This window comes from Eucalyptus grandis, chromosome 2 (genome assembly GCF_016545825.1).
Source record: "Eucalyptus grandis isolate ANBG69807.140 chromosome 2, ASM1654582v1, whole genome shotgun sequence".
NCBI lineage: Eukaryota > Viridiplantae > Streptophyta > Magnoliopsida > Myrtales > Myrtaceae > Eucalyptus > Eucalyptus grandis.
In genome coordinates, this window is record NC_052613.1 from 31,233,471 (window position 1) to 31,249,581 (window position 16,111).

Sequence of the window (16,111 nt, forward strand, 5' to 3'; positions counted from 1 at the left end):
GTGCCGCCACGTAATGCTACGTGGCCACCTCCCCCATCGGCTAGCTACCGAAGCACGTCTACCATTTAAGCACTATACACGCACTTTGAGCTTGGACGCTCGCCGTGAAGTTGTGTTCACTAGAGAAAAGAGAGAGATGGCGTCTGGTGGAGGAGAGCAGTTTCCGCCGCAGAGGCAGGAGAGGCAGCCGGGGAAAGAGCACGAGATGGAACCCACTCCCCAGTTCACCAGCCATGACTACAAGCCCTCTGGCAAGCTCCAGGTCTTTCACTTAACTTCATCTTTAGGGTCTCTCTCTCTCTCTCTCTCTCTCAATCCTGAAAAAGGATGACATCCAAGAATTTCATCCTTCTTGCATTTTCACTTAAAAAATTCAAACTTGGATAGAAACATAATTGAAGCAATTGTAAGAATATCTGGTGTGTCCTAGATGAACATGAGGTATAAATCAATCCACTCTATCCTGGTTCGGTCTAGGTGAGTAGTGACTTTGGTTACACTTGCGCCTTCTCAAGTAAGTCCGGCCCTTGACCTACCACCAACTTCACCCTCCCGAACGGTGTCCCGACCCTTAACTCCGATACCACTTGTCAGGCGATTGCATTAGTCAATCTTCTCAGCATGCCCTTCCATTCGGCACCAGGTTTCGAGAAGCCAATCTGAAAAAATTTATGCTGATTCGCATCACCTTGTGGCATGCCCTCATTGCGTGATGTAGAACTTGTACTAGCGCATGGAAACAACGAGGTTTGTGATAGTCGCACGCTAGGTGTTAGTGTCAAGTGTTAGGCATGCTGAAAAGATTGAATTGTGCTGAGGCTATTATCAGTAAATGTTTGTTGCCTAAAAAGTAGCCATTAGTTGATACTTGATGCTCAATTTAAACAAGTCTCCGACAGGAATTTGATCGGATATTTCTCTTGTATGCGTTCATAATATGCTACTTATTTTGAAATTGTGGAAGGGGAAAGTCGCACTTGTTACCGGAGGAGACTCTGGTATCGGGAGAGCGGTCTGCCATTGCTATGTGCAAGAGGGTGCGACGGTGGCATTCACCTTCGTCAAGGACCGAGAGCACAAGGATGCGAACGACCTGCTCCAAATTTTGATGCAAGCAAAGGCGTCTAATGTGAAGGATCCAATAGCCATAGCCGTGCCCGATCTTGGGTACGATGAGACTTGCAAGAAAGTGGTTGATGAAGTGGTCAACTCATTCGGTCGGATCGATATACTTGTGAACAATGCTGCAGAGCAATATAAGTGCAGCACCATTGAAGAGATTGATGAGGCAAGACTTGAGAGAGTCTTCAGGACTAACATATTTGCCCAGTTCTTCATTACCAGGTATATGAAGACTTAGTTTTAGAATAACTTGCATATAAATTAGACTTCACTAAGTTTTTTCGTTTTGCTCTTTCGGTTCGTGCATAAACATGATATTTCCTCCTGAGTTTTGAGTTTTGGATTGTAGGCACGCTCTGAAGCACATGAAGGAAGGTAGCGCCATCATCAACACGACATCAATAGTCGCTTACAAAGGAAATCCCGAGCTGCTCGACTACACGGCAACAAAAGGAGCGATCGTAGCCTTCACCAGAGGACTTGCACTCCAGCTAGTGAGCAAGGGCATACGAGTCAATGGAGTCGCACCAGGGCCCATCTGGACCCGGTTGATCCCGGCCTCGTTCAGCGAGGAAGAGGTCAAGAAGTTTGGGTCGGAGGTGCCAATGAAGCGGGCCGGGCAGCCCATCGAGGTGGCGCCGTGCTATGTGTTCCTTGCGTGCAACCATTGCTCCTCCTACATTACTGGCCAGGTCCTTCATCCCAACGGTGAGAACACTCGGTATAATTGCAAGTTTCATTTACTTAATCTCGCCACTACTAAGAGTATGCTCGGTTCTGCAATTTCTTTGCAGGTGGGGCAATAGTGAATGGTTAATACAACCGAAGTTCTAAAGGGTGGTGTGCCTTTGTGGTGTTAAGTCTCTTAGATGTGTGTTATGAAGTTCTAAAGTGTGTAAAGTCGGTATACTTCAGCTTGATGTTATGACATGAAGAAAGCTTAAACGTACGGGTTTCATGTCAAATAAACTATAAAACTTGGTGTATGTTGCGTTGCAAACTGTAAGTGGTCAATACTAAAGAACGCTGTACAATTATCCCACATGTATGCTTCGTGTTGAGATTTGTGTATGTTATGTAATCTTCGGATTATCACTCATCAGGTTGCTACCAACTAGCAATGCTAAAGGCTGCAACACATTGTTGTGCTCGGTTCACTTGTGAATCACGATCATAAAGAAAAATGGAAAGGACCACAGCATACACAATCCGGATCAGACATTCGAGTAAACATGAACATGTCTACTGCCAGTCTAGAGTCGGGCCAAAGAAATACTCGATTTAAAGAGAAGAAAAGAGCGATTGCCTAAGATCTGAAGCACAAGAAACGATAGAAACCCCAAATGGAGAACAGTGTTGCAAAAGTAGTTCGCCAGATCTCATTGCTTATTGCTCTTGGGTTACTAAATTTAAACACTTGACATGCGGCAACATGGTCACATGGTAATCCGACCTCAATTAGAGGCTAAGACTAAAGGTTCGGTTATAATCGAAACACAAAATGTTTCAAAATGCAAGAGAGAATAATATACAAGTACAACAACAAACTCGGAAGAAGGGAAGGCGAAGGCAGGCAAATCTTTTTATGGTTCGTCTGCCAATTCCTGCAATCTTTATAGCCACTGCGAAATGGGATCACGAAGAACCGCTGAAAGAGACTTGCACCCTTTCCCGCCAATTCCAGCGATCAGGCATTGGAATCCGCAGGTTTCCAATTCAGCAATCACTTTGTCAACAACCGTCCCTGATAGCACTGATCCGCAGGGTCAAGGAATAGACTTACAAACAGCATATGAATACATGAGACAGAACATAGCTAGGGCCCGAAGAGAATGCAAATGACCTCAAAGGGATTTTTCAAAATGCTAGACTGTTTGAAATTAATTATAAGTGAAAGCGTTTCGGAAAATACAAGACCTTGTTTGGTAAACATATATTTGAAAAGCCCTTTAGTGTAAACAAATTAAGTTTTTTTAGTTTTAGTATTTTTAAAATTGCAAAAAGAAACAATGACTATATAACCTTTTACATTTTTATGTTGAGAGTAATGTAAAAGATAGGTATTAGTAAATTTATTTAAAAATTATATTAAAAGAATTTGATTATAGATTAAATGCAAAGCTCAACTTTTAGCCTAGGTTTTTTTAGATTTGTTTTCAACTTTAAATAATTTTCTTTAATTATTGTAGTATTAATCATCTTCGTTAATTAATGATCATTCTAATGTATTGATAAAAGTTGGGCTATTGATTGTCAAAAGATAAAAATGACAACAAAAAAGGTGAATCCAACATTTGCAAAGAGTTTTATTATTATTTTTTAAAAATAAAAATAAAATCCGATGAAATTCCGTCGTCGATCAACGGCGGTTGAGGTGTGGGGAAGATGATTGGTTTTTAAAAAAAAAATCATCGAATGAATAAGAAATGTGAACTGCATTTAAAAATGCTGGCGAAAGCCCAAAAGTCCCCACTTTGGGCTTTCAAAGATTTCAAAGGTCGCATTCGAGACACTTCCAAATGCTGAACCAAACACTTCAATTTTTTTCTCAATAAACTTTCGAGGCGAAAGCCCCTTGAGAATCTTTGAACCAAACGGGACTTAACCCATCTTCGAAATTCTGAAAAAGACTTTCAAGAATCAGGTTGCCAGGCCACTGGAGAACCCACACATTAATTCAGTTGTTCTCTAGTGCAAGTCAGACAGATTTCCTGAGGTGCTAAGCCGTAATTACGGACCCATGGTGTCTTTCCATGTTCTTGTCCCAGGATGGAACTTACATTGCATTTGCATAAAAAGCATCCCAAGCCTTCATGAGCAGGTGCTGCCTCCTACTTCTTTCTTGACACTCATAAGCACCCACGGGGATGCAACTCATGCAAGTGTATGAGCTAAGAATTATGCAAATCCTACACTAGCACACGAAATGACTTCTCTCAAAACTATTGTATCCTTATGAGGAGAATTGATGCTTCAATTAAAAGAAGACGATGACATGCATGACCCCAGTGAAAACTCGAAACTAAACAAATGACATTATCGAGAGAAAAAGAATTGAGCGAAAGGATACAGGTTGGCAGCAAGGTAAGAACACAGCCTCCGCCCCCAGCTATGGTTAGTTTAGAGGTTAATTTGAACTTTAATGTCGTCCGCAAGACTGTCTCTATGGAGGCGTGGCTGACCCCCATGCACTGTAGCAAACCTTGATTCATTTCCATCGACTCCCCTATTTTCTCTTCCTTCTCTGTTACCGAGATTTCATCAGGAGCGGGTGCTTGGATTATAGTCGACAATTCTTTGCTGATAGAATCAACAGCGTTGAACACAGAGATCATGGCATCTGGATGTCTCAGGGTCCTCTCTGAAACACCTGCAACTAAAGCCTTCGTGTTTCTCCCCACTTTTGTGTTGGTAATCAGCATTCTAAGGGGCACAGCGGACTTAATGCGTGTCAAACTTCCTGACTTAAACTTGATCATGTTACCTGCGGAATAAAGTATACAGTCAATACAATAACCCTTTCTAGTTAAGCTCGACAACTTAAAAAACGCTATTTACCAATTGAAAGAGAGAACCCCTTCTCCTGATTCACAGCCAAACGAGATTAGGAACCATTCGATTGTATTAATAGATCTAGCATTGACATTTCTTGATTCTATATCTTCTTCTCAAGTTGAGAAGGCTAAAGTGGTTCTATCTACGTAGTCTTACAACCACCACTTGGAGTTTATACACCAGGAAATAATTTCTGACAAAATCCACATTATTAAGAGTTTTTCTTCCATTTGTTTCTTTGCCAGGATACCAACTAGATAAAAAAAAAAAAGGCTCCCAAACCACATTAGAGTCACATTAATGTTAATCTTTCCATTGAATGCCAGCATGCAGACCAGTTGATCTACCACTAGCAAAGACAGGTAAGGATCATAATCAATTTAGAAAGCCAGCATAGAGTCCAATAATCTAGATAGAAGGTAACAATTTACTTGCACAAGATACTTACCATATGTGCTCACAGGTTGTCGATTCCAGATGGCTTTCCATGAATAATCTTTTCACCTTCGAAAGCCCGTTTATTCAACAATTCAAGTTCATTCTCCCCAAAATCGAGCCATCCTTGATGGCCTTTGTCCAAGCTCACAGATTTGGAGAAAGCAAGAAAAGTGGCTGAAAGTGCCACACAAATTGCGGCAGATGATCCCAAGCCTGAGCCGAGAGGAAGCTCAGAAGTGACAATCACGGTGGCAGGCTTAAACCTGACCCACAGAGAGGAAAAGATTAGAACTATGCACTGCGCAAAATGTATTGCTGAACCTGATTAGAAGAGACATACCCTTGGATACAGGTGTAGAGCCAGAGGAAAGCTGAAACTCCGGATGCAAGTGCAATTTTTGCCTCTGGAATGTTTTGTTCTTCAACTAGAGCAGAAATTGATTCTGCAAATTTTCCGGAGCATGTCGTGGGGGTTGAACAGTCGATACCATCTAATTCTGAAAGTGCTTCTTTGATTCTACCAATAGGCCAAGAAAATTCTAACCAATGTCCTTGAAATGGAGTTTGAGTGTGTCATTGGTCTCTGCTCAGAAAGACAATATTATGTCGTGACCAAAGCCAATAAAAAATCTAGTGATAGAACAATATTCCAATGTATAAAACACATTGTATTGCATAACATTATGGTGCAAAGTATGCCCTCCACTACAAGCTTCATGCACCAGTTCAAACACAGCAAGGTCAACCCGATTGGGGAAAGATTCAATACTCACCCAGATGGCAAAACAAATCGAAGACAAGGGTAATAGAGAACACAGACAAATCCTCTCAACCAATCTAAAATGGCAGGTAAAAATCTGTTCACTCATTTGAATGGATTGTTAAAGTATTCATCTTTAGAAACCTTTTCCTCCTCCCATATATTCTCCATAGAAGACGATCGAGATCATCATCCAGAGAGGATTCCCATGATTCGACTTCAATCGGGACCGCGAAAAGGTACGACCTTGAAGCGCATTCAAAAGACGAGCAACTAAAAAAAAGAAAAAAAAAAAGAAGAACTTGGATAAAGATCATATATTCTCCATAGAAGACGATCAAGATCATCATCCGGAGAGGATTCCCACGATTCGACCTCAATCGTGACCGCGAAAAGGTACGACCTTGAGGCGCATTCAAAAGACGAGCAACTAAAATCAAGAAAAAAAAAAACTTGGACAAGAATTGAGAATTAAGTGCGGAACTGAGCACGTCCAACTAAGGACTAAACACATGGAGCTCAGCTCAACTCAGGCCTTCCAGGAATTTCATCATGGCTACTTACACCTCGCCATAGGCTACAGCGAATTTTCATATCGGCAAGCGGACGCCTGACGACACTCATCTCAAACGAAGTTCACACGAAACGAAAGCCGGCGCGCGGGCACGTGAGCAGCGGCGGAGAACAACCGGGGGGGAGGGAAATGTACCGGAGGGCGACGGGAGGCGGAGCGTGACGGAGATGTAGAGGTTGATCGAGGCGGCGACGGCGGTCGATCCGTGGACCACAGCGTGCTCGCCGGAGAGGATGATCTTGCCGGGCGCCCTCGCCGTCACCTCCATTTCCCCGCGCGGCGATTTGCTCGGTGGCCGATGGAGTGCGGGCTCGGTTTCGTCGGAAGCGATTCGATCGGTATGGATCGATTCTCTCTCCTACGCTCGTGCTCCGCGAGAGAGCGGGAGAGAGAGAGACTACTGTTTTGAATGTGAGAGAATGTGGGAAGAACTGCGGCGGAGAATAACGAACTTCGTGTCGCGCTTATTTGGTTGCGTGGCGACTACACGCGCCCCTCCCGCGCGTGGGTGATGCGTTTCTTGAATGTCCTTTTTTTTTCTTTTTCTTTTTTGGCCTTTCTTAGAAGAAATACTTTAGATTTTAGAGTATTTAAAAACCTACTTGGTTACCATTCCATTTCCGAAAATAATTTTTGCTCAGAAACGATTTTTTTATTATGTTTTTTAGATGAGTTTTTGAGCATTTGAAGGTATCTAATAACTGTCTAATATTTCTATTCATAAAATAAAATGCATTAGGATTCTCAAATTCTTCTGTGATTTAATTTTTTTATTTTTCAATAAATTTATTACTTTTTCTTCTTTTTTCTCTTTCTTCCTTTAGCAGATCATCAATCTTAGCCGACCAACTACCTCATCGAAGCATCATTGATCTCTAACAAGGCTCGACCTCACCAGGTCACTATGAAATTGGCTCACTATGGCCGAGCAACAATGCCCTCACGGTGACCACCATGAGGTCTAGCCTTGCCTAGGTGCCGACAAAGCTTGACTTTGTCGGTTGGCACAACAAGGTCACCAACTCTCGTCGGCCGCGTTGGCCATCGTGCCTAAGGAAGGCATGGAGAAGAAGAAAATGTTTAGAAGAAAAGAAAAGAGGAAAAAAAAATAGGCTTGATATTCGAATTGTTCTTAAGAATAAATAAGAAATTTTTTTAAAATTTCTAATTATCTTCCAAATCTATTCTTAAAATAATAAAGTTACTAGACAGATTTCTGTTTTTTTTTACAATGAATAAAAAATTAGAATCAAACATTGTATGATCGTTACCAAATAGGGCCTAAACTTTACTTAATATTAGATCGGGTTATCGCATGATATAACTTATCCTTTTTTTTCGCTTGAATTATATTTCGAAATAGGTGCAATTTTTTTAATCTATTAGCTCGTCGTTTATGTTGTGTATGCTTGTGTGCACACGTAGACTTTGTTTGTTTTGCAATAAAATAGATATTTATAAAATAAAAAAAAAATCGCATATATTGCTTGAATTGACCAATTGATGAGAAATGTTTTCATTATCGATAATATTTTATGTTTAAATATGATCCTAGGTAATAAATATATTTATTTTTCATTTATTTTTGTAAGCGATACAATTGATTATTTTTTAAGAAAATATATCTTCCAAATTATATAATTTAGCGAAATTAACGAAGTCATAGGGTAATTAAAAGTTGGGTACACTTCACTCATAAGGAAAGCTCATAGAGTAAATTTTATATTTATGATTGCTCGGTTTCAAAACGACTCATTAAAATTGCTGAGCTTTAAGTTTTATTTTTTTCAATCGGAACGGTGAACTATGATTTTCCTATCAATTGATCTTTCGTGACCAATGGAGAATCATCATAGGAGGACATGTGAAGCCAAAGTAAAATCCAAGTACTGCCACATCTAAAGAAAACCCTTTCAAAGGACCCTCGCAATGATTGAAAAGAAACGACCGAAATAGAGTAAGCAAGAGGAGGAAGCAAGGTTTTGCGACCCCTCTGACGGCCTCTGACGATCGTACTATCCAATCTCAATAAGGGTGTCAGCTCCACCATTGGTCCTCCCACTCGTGGATATTAACACGTGACACGACACGATACGATATGTCGACATATTATTTATACAAAATTAAAAAAATTTGATACGTTGGGACATTTATATATTAAATATATATTTCATTTTTATGATTATTTCAATCAAATTAATTTGGTTTAAATTTATAAATAATTAATTAAAAAAGCCTAGAATGAATTTATACTAAAAACATTAATCCACAATTTATTAATATCATTCATTATTTCAATTTGACAAATTCAACCATATTTCAATAATTCATAAAACTTGTAGAAAAAACAAGAATTCATGTTTTGGACTTGCATGTTAGATATGTCAGAAGAGGAGGAAAAAACTTAAGAATGGATTGTGTATCACGGGAAGTGAGAGTGAGTAAGAGAAAAAAGACTAAGTTTTTATTTTTTTCTCTATTTATTATTTTTATTATTGTGTTTTATGTTTTTTCACACATACATTTTGACATCTCATTTATTAAAAAAATGTCGAATTTCAATTCGAAACATCGAAAATCGACTGACCGAGGATTTTTCGACACATGTTGGTGACCGAGTATCGAAGAGTGTTGAACTCGTATCGAAATGTTCGACACGACACGAAAACTCTTTGAGAGTGTCGGTATAGGTGGCAACGGCGGCACAATCCCTTGCTCTAGATTTCACGGCCTCCGTCGGACCTCACTCAGATTCTGGCCTCCCCTTTTAGCTCTGGTCTTATTTCTTCGCATGCACTCGGCGATGGAAAATGGCTCCGGACAAATTCGGGTCATCGGACCTGGTCGAGACCCTGATGACGCTCGAAATAGCCGTATCGATTTCGATCCATCTCCCGTGAACTCGAAAAAAAAAAAGGAGTTTCCAGCCCCGTCAACTAAGACCTCTGGTTTTTACCAAAAAAAAAAAAAAAAAAACTAAGACCTCTCTGGTCATTCGCCCCGGGCGCGTGAGCTGCAGAAAGTCGAAATGAAACCAGCGAGGGATTGTGGACCTACCCACCAAGTCAAACTTGTCAGCCTTGGAAACGAATCGGGCTGATTGGGGAAAAATATTGGGTGGTTCGGGACCACCACGTCAGCGCGGTCCCGGACCACTCACACAGCGCCACATATATGGGGAGAGCAGACAAAGGACGAAAACCGGAGCCCACTTCTCTGACGTTCTCTCTCCTCTTTCTCTCTTTGTCCCCTCCCCTCATATGTGGCGCCATATGAGTGGTCCGGGACCACGCCGACGTGGTGGTCCCGGACCACCCAATATTTTCTCGGCTGATTGGTTTTCGTTACAAACGAGACCGCGTCATATTATAGGTACGGCTCACCCACCACCCTAATGCGAAACGAGGAGCCCGTCTTTGGCTTCATCAACTGGAAAATCTTAAATTTATTATATATAAATTAATCTGAACGTTTCAATTATGTCAATTATATCTTAAATCTTTTAAAAGTATTTTATCAATTTAGTCATAAATCTATTATTTGGATATTTGGCCAGAAGAATTATATCAACAAACCATCAAAAAGTTATGTTCATGATTAAACTAACAAATTGTCAAAAACTTATGATTATATCGTCATGACTAAAAAGTTTAGGAATAACTTGGCCTTCACATAAAAAGTTTAGGACTTTTTGGACGATTCTCCCACTTTCTAGTTCTACTTTAAGTTCAAATTCCTCAGCTTAATCGTAGATACTTTATTGGGGATGGCTGAATTAATCGTGTCCGGAATTTACTTTTGAGATCAATCGTGAAGTGAACCTACCGTATCAGCACAAATCAATCTCTAACGAGCTAAACACTGATTAGCCGTGCCCCTGTTCTAGCCAGAAGCCACCGAGCCGAAGAAAGTCTTCGGATGCGTGCGCATGCTTGAAACGACTTCTCTATAGCTTCTGTTATAATTAATGCGATATTGGACCATGACCAAAGTGCCGAAGACAACAAATAGAGGGAAAGTCCACTTCGAAGTCCAAACACGACAGCTTCAAAGGGACTTTAGAATGGTATTTGACTTTCGCACTTGAGGCCATCCCTTGCAAATTGCAATGTCCTTCTTTAGCCGTAACACGGCGGAAGGAATATTCACTTTTGATTTGGATGCGATCGGATACGGTATTCAAATTGCGATGTCTTGTGCTCAGATTGACTAAAGGGGGTCACGCCCCTGCCATCTATGGGAGCGGCTTTCCCACGATGCTCGTGGTGATGCAATAATTTGTGCGCGTTCATGAGAATTGATCGAGTTAGAAGGGTTGAATACCGTACACAGTTATGTTATAAAGAAATGAAGAAAGAGATATTATGCAGACCCTACCATTTCACGAAACTTCACCGGTCATGCTTCCAATAACCTTAACTTTCTTTTTTTTCGGCATACACAAAGATGCATCACTGCAGAGTTATGGAGTTTACTCAAGGCAAGTAGTTGTTTTCGTTTTACCAAGAAACACTGGGATTAGCTATCCCTCTAAATAAGGCAAAGACTCGGGCGTTCCTGCAACCGCCTCTACATGTAGGCCCTTTGTACCGTCCGATAATCTTTTGCTGCCTCTCCACCACCGTCGCTAACCTCGACAGTGGAGGCACTTGTCTCCACCATTCCGAAGAGGCCAACATCTGCCCTCGTCTCTCACAGTTGCAAAGGACACGCATAGGCATTGAGAGGGCAGCAATGGAGGCGGTCCTCCAAGAATGGCGACGGGAGTGATGGTGTGACGTGACTTATTGGAAGTGGCGAGGCCGGACTGAGGGACCCAGCAATATAAGTGCAGCACCATTGAAGAGATTGATGAGGCAAGGCTTGAGAGAGTCTTCAGGACTAACATATTTGCCCAGTTCTTCATTACCAGGTATATGAAGACATAGTTTTAGAACAACTTGCATGTAAATTAGACTTCACTAAGTTTTTTCGTTTTGCTCTTTCGGTTCATGCATAAACATGATATTTCCTCCTGAGTTTTGAGTTTTGGATCGTAGGCACACTCTGAAGCACATGAAGGAAGGTAGCGCCATCATCAACACGACATCAATAGTCGCTTACAAAGGAAGTCCCAGCTGCTCGACTACACGGCAACAAAAGGAGCGATCGTAGCCTTCACCAGAGGACTTGCACTCCAGCTAGTGAGCAAGGGCATACGAGTCAATGGAGTCGCACCAGGGCCCATCTGGACCCCGTTGATCCCGGCCTCGTTCAGCGAGGAAGAGGTCAAGAAGTTTGGGTCGGAGGTGCCAATGAAGGGGCCGGCAGCCCATCGAGGTGGCGCCGTGCTATGTGTTCCTTGCGTGCAACCATTGCTCCTCCTACATTACTGGCCAGGTCCTTCATCCCAACGGTGAGTACACTCGGTATAATTGCAAGTTTCATTTACTTAATCTCGCCACTACTAAGAGTATGCTTGGTTCTGCAAATTCTTTGCAGGTGGGGCAATAGTGAATGGTTAATACAACCGAAGTTCTAAAGGGTGGTGTGCCTCTGTGGTGTTAAGTCTCTTAGATGTGTGATATGAAGTTCTAAAGTGTGTAAAGTCGGTATACTTCAGCTTGATGTTATGACATGAAGGAAGCTTAAACGTACGGGTTTCATGTCAAATAAACTATGAAACTTGGTGTATGTTGCGTTGCAACTGTAAGTGGTCAATACTAAAGAACGCTGTACAATTATACCACATGTATGCTTGGTGTTGAGATTTGAGTATGTTATGTAATCTTCGGATTATCACTCATCAGGTTGCGGCCAATTAGCAATGCTAAAGGCTGCAACACATTGTTGTGCTCGGTTCACTTGTAAATCGCGATCATAAAGAAAAATGGAAAGGACCACAGCATACACAATCCGGATCAGACATTCGAGTAAACATGAACATGTCTCTACTGCCAGTCTAGAGTCGGGCCAAAGAAATAAACCTATTTAAAGAGAAGAAAAGAGTGAATGCCTAAGATCTGAAGCACAAGAAACGATAGAAACCCCAAATGGAGAACAGTGTTGCAAAAGTAGTTCGCCAGATCTCATTAATTATTGCTTTTGAATTACTAAATTTAAACACTTGACATGCGGCAACATGGTAACATGGTAATCCGACATCAATGAGAGGCTAATAAGACTAAAGGGTTCGGTTATAATCGAAACACAAAATGCAAGAGAGAATAATATACAAGTACAACAACAAACTCGGAAGAAGGGAAGGCGAAGGAAGGCAAATCTTTTTATGGTTCGTCTGCCAATTCCTGCAATCTTTATAGCCACTGCGAGATGGGATCACGAAGAACCGCTGAAAGAGACTTGCACCCCTTTCCCGCCAATTCCAGCGATCAGGCATTGGAATCCGCAGGTTTCCAATTCAGCAATCACTTTGTCAACAACCGTCCCTGATAGCACTGATCCGCAGGGTCAAGGAATAAACTTACAAACAGCATATGAATACATGAGACAGAACATAGTTACCCATCTTCGAAATTCTGAAAGACTTTCAAGAATCAGGGTTGCCAGGCCACTGGAGAACCCACACAATAATTCAGTTGTTCTCTAGTGCAAAGTCAGACAGATTTTCTGAGGTGCTAAGCCGTAATTACGGACCCATGGTGTCTTTCCATATTCTTGTCCTAGGATGGAACTTACATTGCATTTGCATAAAAAGCATCCTAAGCCTTCATGAGCAGGTGCTGCCTCCTACTTCTTTCTTGACACTCATAAGCACTGCCATGGGGATGCAACTCATGCAAGTATATGAGCTAAGAATTATGCAAATCCTACACTAGCACACGAAATGACTTCTCTCAAAACTTTTGTATGCTTATGAGGAGAATTGACGCTTCAATTAAAAGAAGACGATGACATGCATGACCCTAGTGAAAACTCAAAACTAAACAAATGACATTATCGAGAGAAAAAGAATTAAGCGAAAGGATACAGGTTGGCAGCAAGGTAAGAACACAGCCTCCGCCCCCAGCTCCGGTTAGTTTAGAGGTTAATTTGAACTTTAATGTCGTCCGCAAGACTGTCTCTATGGAGGCGTGGCTGACCCCCATGCACTGCAGCAAACCTTGATTCATTTCCATCAACTCCCCTACTTTCTCTTCTTTCTCTGTTACTGATATTTCATCAGGAGCAGGTGTTTGGATTATAGTCGACAACTCTTTGCTGATAGAATCAACAGCGTCGAACACAGAGGTCATGGCATCCGGATGTCTCAAGGTCCTCTCCGAAACACCTGCAACTAAAGCCTTCGTGTTTCTCCCCACTTTTGTGTTGGTAATCAGCATTCTAAGGGGCACAGCGGATTTGATGCGTGTCAAACTTCCTGACTTAAACTTGATCATGTTACCTGCGGAATAAAGTTCACAGTCAATACAATAACAATAACCCTTTCTAGTTAAGCTTGACAACTTAAAAAACGCTATTTACCAATTGAAAGAGAGAACCCCTTCTCCTGATTCACAGCCAAACAAGATTAGGAACCATTCGATTGTATTAATAGATCTAGCATTGACATTTCTTGATTCTATATCTTCTTCTCAAGTTGAGAAGGCTAAAGTGGTTCTATCTACGTAGTCTTACAACCACCACTTGAAGTTTATACACCAGGAAATAATTTCGACACAATCTACATCATTAAGAATTTTTCTTCCATTTGTTTCTTTGCCAGAAATACCAAGTAGATTAAAAAAAAAAAAAAAAAAAAAAAGGTCTCCCAAACCACATTAGGGTCACATTAATGTTAATCTTTCCATTGAAAGCAGACCAGTTGATCTAACCATAGCAAAGACAGGTGAGGATCATATCAATTTAGAAAGCCAGCATAGAATCCAATAATCTAGATAGAAGGTAACAATTTACTTACACAAGATACTTACCATATGTGCTCACAGTGTTGTCGATTCCAGATGGCTTTCCATGAATAATCTTTTCACCTTCAAAAGCCCATTTATTCAACAATTCAAGTTCATTCTCCCCAAAATCGAGCCATCCTTGATGGCCTTTGTCCAAGCTCATAGATTTGGAGAAAGCAAGAAAAGTGGCTGAGAGTGCCACACAAATTGCGGCAGATGATCCCAAGCCTGAGCCGAGAGGAAGCTCAGAAGTGACAGTCACAGTGGCAGGCTTAAACCTGACCCACAGAGAGGAAAAGATTAGAACTATGCACTGCGCAAAATGTATTGCTGAACCTGATTAAAAGAGACATACCCTTGGATACAGGTGTAGAGCCAGAGGAAAGCTGAAACTCCAGATGCAAGTGCAATTTTCGCCTCTGGAATGTTTTGTTCTTCAACTAGAGCAGAAATTGATTCTGCAAATTTTCCGGAGCACGTCGTGGGGGTTGAACAGTCGATACCATCTAATTCTGAAAGTGCTTCTTTAATTCTACCAATAGGCCAAGAAAATTCTAACCCAATGTCCTTGAGATGGAGTTTAAGTGTGTCATTGGTCTCTGCTCAGAAAGACAATATTATGTCATGGCCAAAGCCAATAAAAGATCTAGTGATAGAACAAAATTCCAATGTATAAAACACATTATGGTGAAAAGCATGCCCTCCATTACAAGCTTCATGCACCAGTTCAAACACAGCGAGGTCAACCTGATTGGGGAAAGATTCAGTACTCACCCAGATGGCAAAACAAATCGAAGACAAGGTTACTAGAGAACACAGACAAATCCTCCCAACCAATCTAAAATGGCAGGTAAAAATCCGTTCGCTCATTTGAATGGATTGTTAAAGTATTCATCTTTAGAAACCTTTTCCTCCTCCCATATATTCTCCATAGAAGACGATCAAGATCATCATCCAGAGAGGATTCCCATGATTCGACTTCAATCGGGACCACGAAAAGATACGACCTTGAAGCGCATTCAAAAGACGAGCAACTAAAATAAAGAAAAAAAAGAACTTGGATAAAGATCATATATTCTCCATAGAAGACGATCAAGATCATCATCCGGAGAGGATTCCCACGATTCGACCTCAATCGTGACCGCGAAAAGGTACGACCTTGAAGCGCATTCAAAAGACGAGCAACTAAAATCAAGCAAAAAAAAAAAAAAACTTGGACGAAAATTGAGAATTAAGTGCGAAACTGAGTTCGTCCAACTAAGGACTAAACACATGGAGCTCAGCTCAACTCAGGCCTTCCAGGAATTTCATCATGGCTACTTACACCTCGCCATAGGCTACAGCGAATTTTCATATCGGCAAGCGGACGCCTAACGAGTAACGACACTTATGTCAACCGAATTTCACACAAAACGAAAGCCGGCGCGCGGGTACGTAGGCGGCGACGGAGAACAACGGGGGCGGGGGAGGGAAATGTACCGGAGGGAGAGGGAAGCGGAGCGTGATGGAGGTGTAGAGGTTGATCGAGGCGGCGACGGCGGTTGTCCGTGGACCACCGCGTGCTCGCCGGAGAGGATGATCTTGCCGGGCGCCCTCGCCGTCACCTCCATTTCCCCGCGCCGGCGATTCGCTCGGTGGCCGATGGATTTGCGGGCTCGGTTTCGTCGGAAGCGATTCGATCGGTGCGGATCGATTCTCTCTCCTACGCTCGTGCTCCGCGAGAGAGAGAGAGAGAGAGAGACTGTTGCGAATGTGAGAGAATGTGGGAAGAAC

At 41.8% G+C, this 16,111-nt stretch overlaps 3 protein-coding genes and 1 pseudogene across 3 annotated transcripts; 2 read left to right on the top strand and 2 right to left on the bottom strand.

Moving 5' to 3' along the window:
- The first annotated feature begins 136 nt into the window (after window positions 1-136).
- LOC104432333 (NADPH-dependent aldehyde reductase 1, chloroplastic) lies at window positions 137-1,939 on the top strand. Its single transcript, XM_010044790.2, has 4 exons — window positions 137-262; window positions 965-1,344; window positions 1,472-1,830; window positions 1,917-1,939. The coding sequence occupies exons 1-4, from the start codon at window positions 137-139 to the stop codon at window positions 1,937-1,939; spliced, it is 888 nt and encodes a 295-aa protein (XP_010043092.2).
- A 668-nt stretch (window positions 1,940-2,607) lies between these two features.
- LOC120290901 (mevalonate kinase-like) lies at window positions 2,608-6,875 on the bottom strand. Its single transcript, XM_039307735.1, is given in 7 exon segments — window positions 2,608-2,875; window positions 4,193-4,606; window positions 5,126-5,140; window positions 5,143-5,378; window positions 5,456-5,660; window positions 5,663-5,698; window positions 6,585-6,875. Coding segments are annotated over 7 exon segments (1,179 nt in total). The 5' UTR covers window positions 6,718-6,875; the 3' UTR covers window positions 2,608-2,735.
- Window positions 6,876-11,203: 4,328 nt separating this feature from the next.
- LOC120290636 lies at window positions 11,204-11,953 on the top strand (annotated as a pseudogene).
- Window positions 11,954-12,494: 541 nt separating this feature from the next.
- On the bottom strand, window positions 12,495-16,111 carry LOC104432334 (mevalonate kinase). Its single transcript, XM_039307736.1, is given in 7 exon segments — window positions 12,495-12,886; window positions 13,420-13,833; window positions 14,363-14,616; window positions 14,694-14,940; window position 15,724; window positions 15,818-15,882; window positions 15,885-16,111. Coding segments are annotated over 7 exon segments (1,164 nt in total). The 5' UTR covers window positions 15,949-16,111; the 3' UTR covers window positions 12,495-12,767.

Coding starts and splice junctions, on each gene's coding strand:
- LOC104432333 (XM_010044790.2), top strand. CDS start 137: ATGGCGTCTGGTGGAGGAGAGCAGTTTCCGCCGCAGAGGCAGGAGAGG. Junction 263..964: donor AGCCCTCTGGCAAGCTCCAG/GTCTTTCACTTA, acceptor AAATTGTGGAAG/GGGAAAGTCGCACTTGTTAC. Junction 1,831..1,916: donor CCAGGTCCTTCATCCCAACG/GTGAGAACACTC, acceptor ATTTCTTTGCAG/GTGGGGCAATAGTGAATGGT.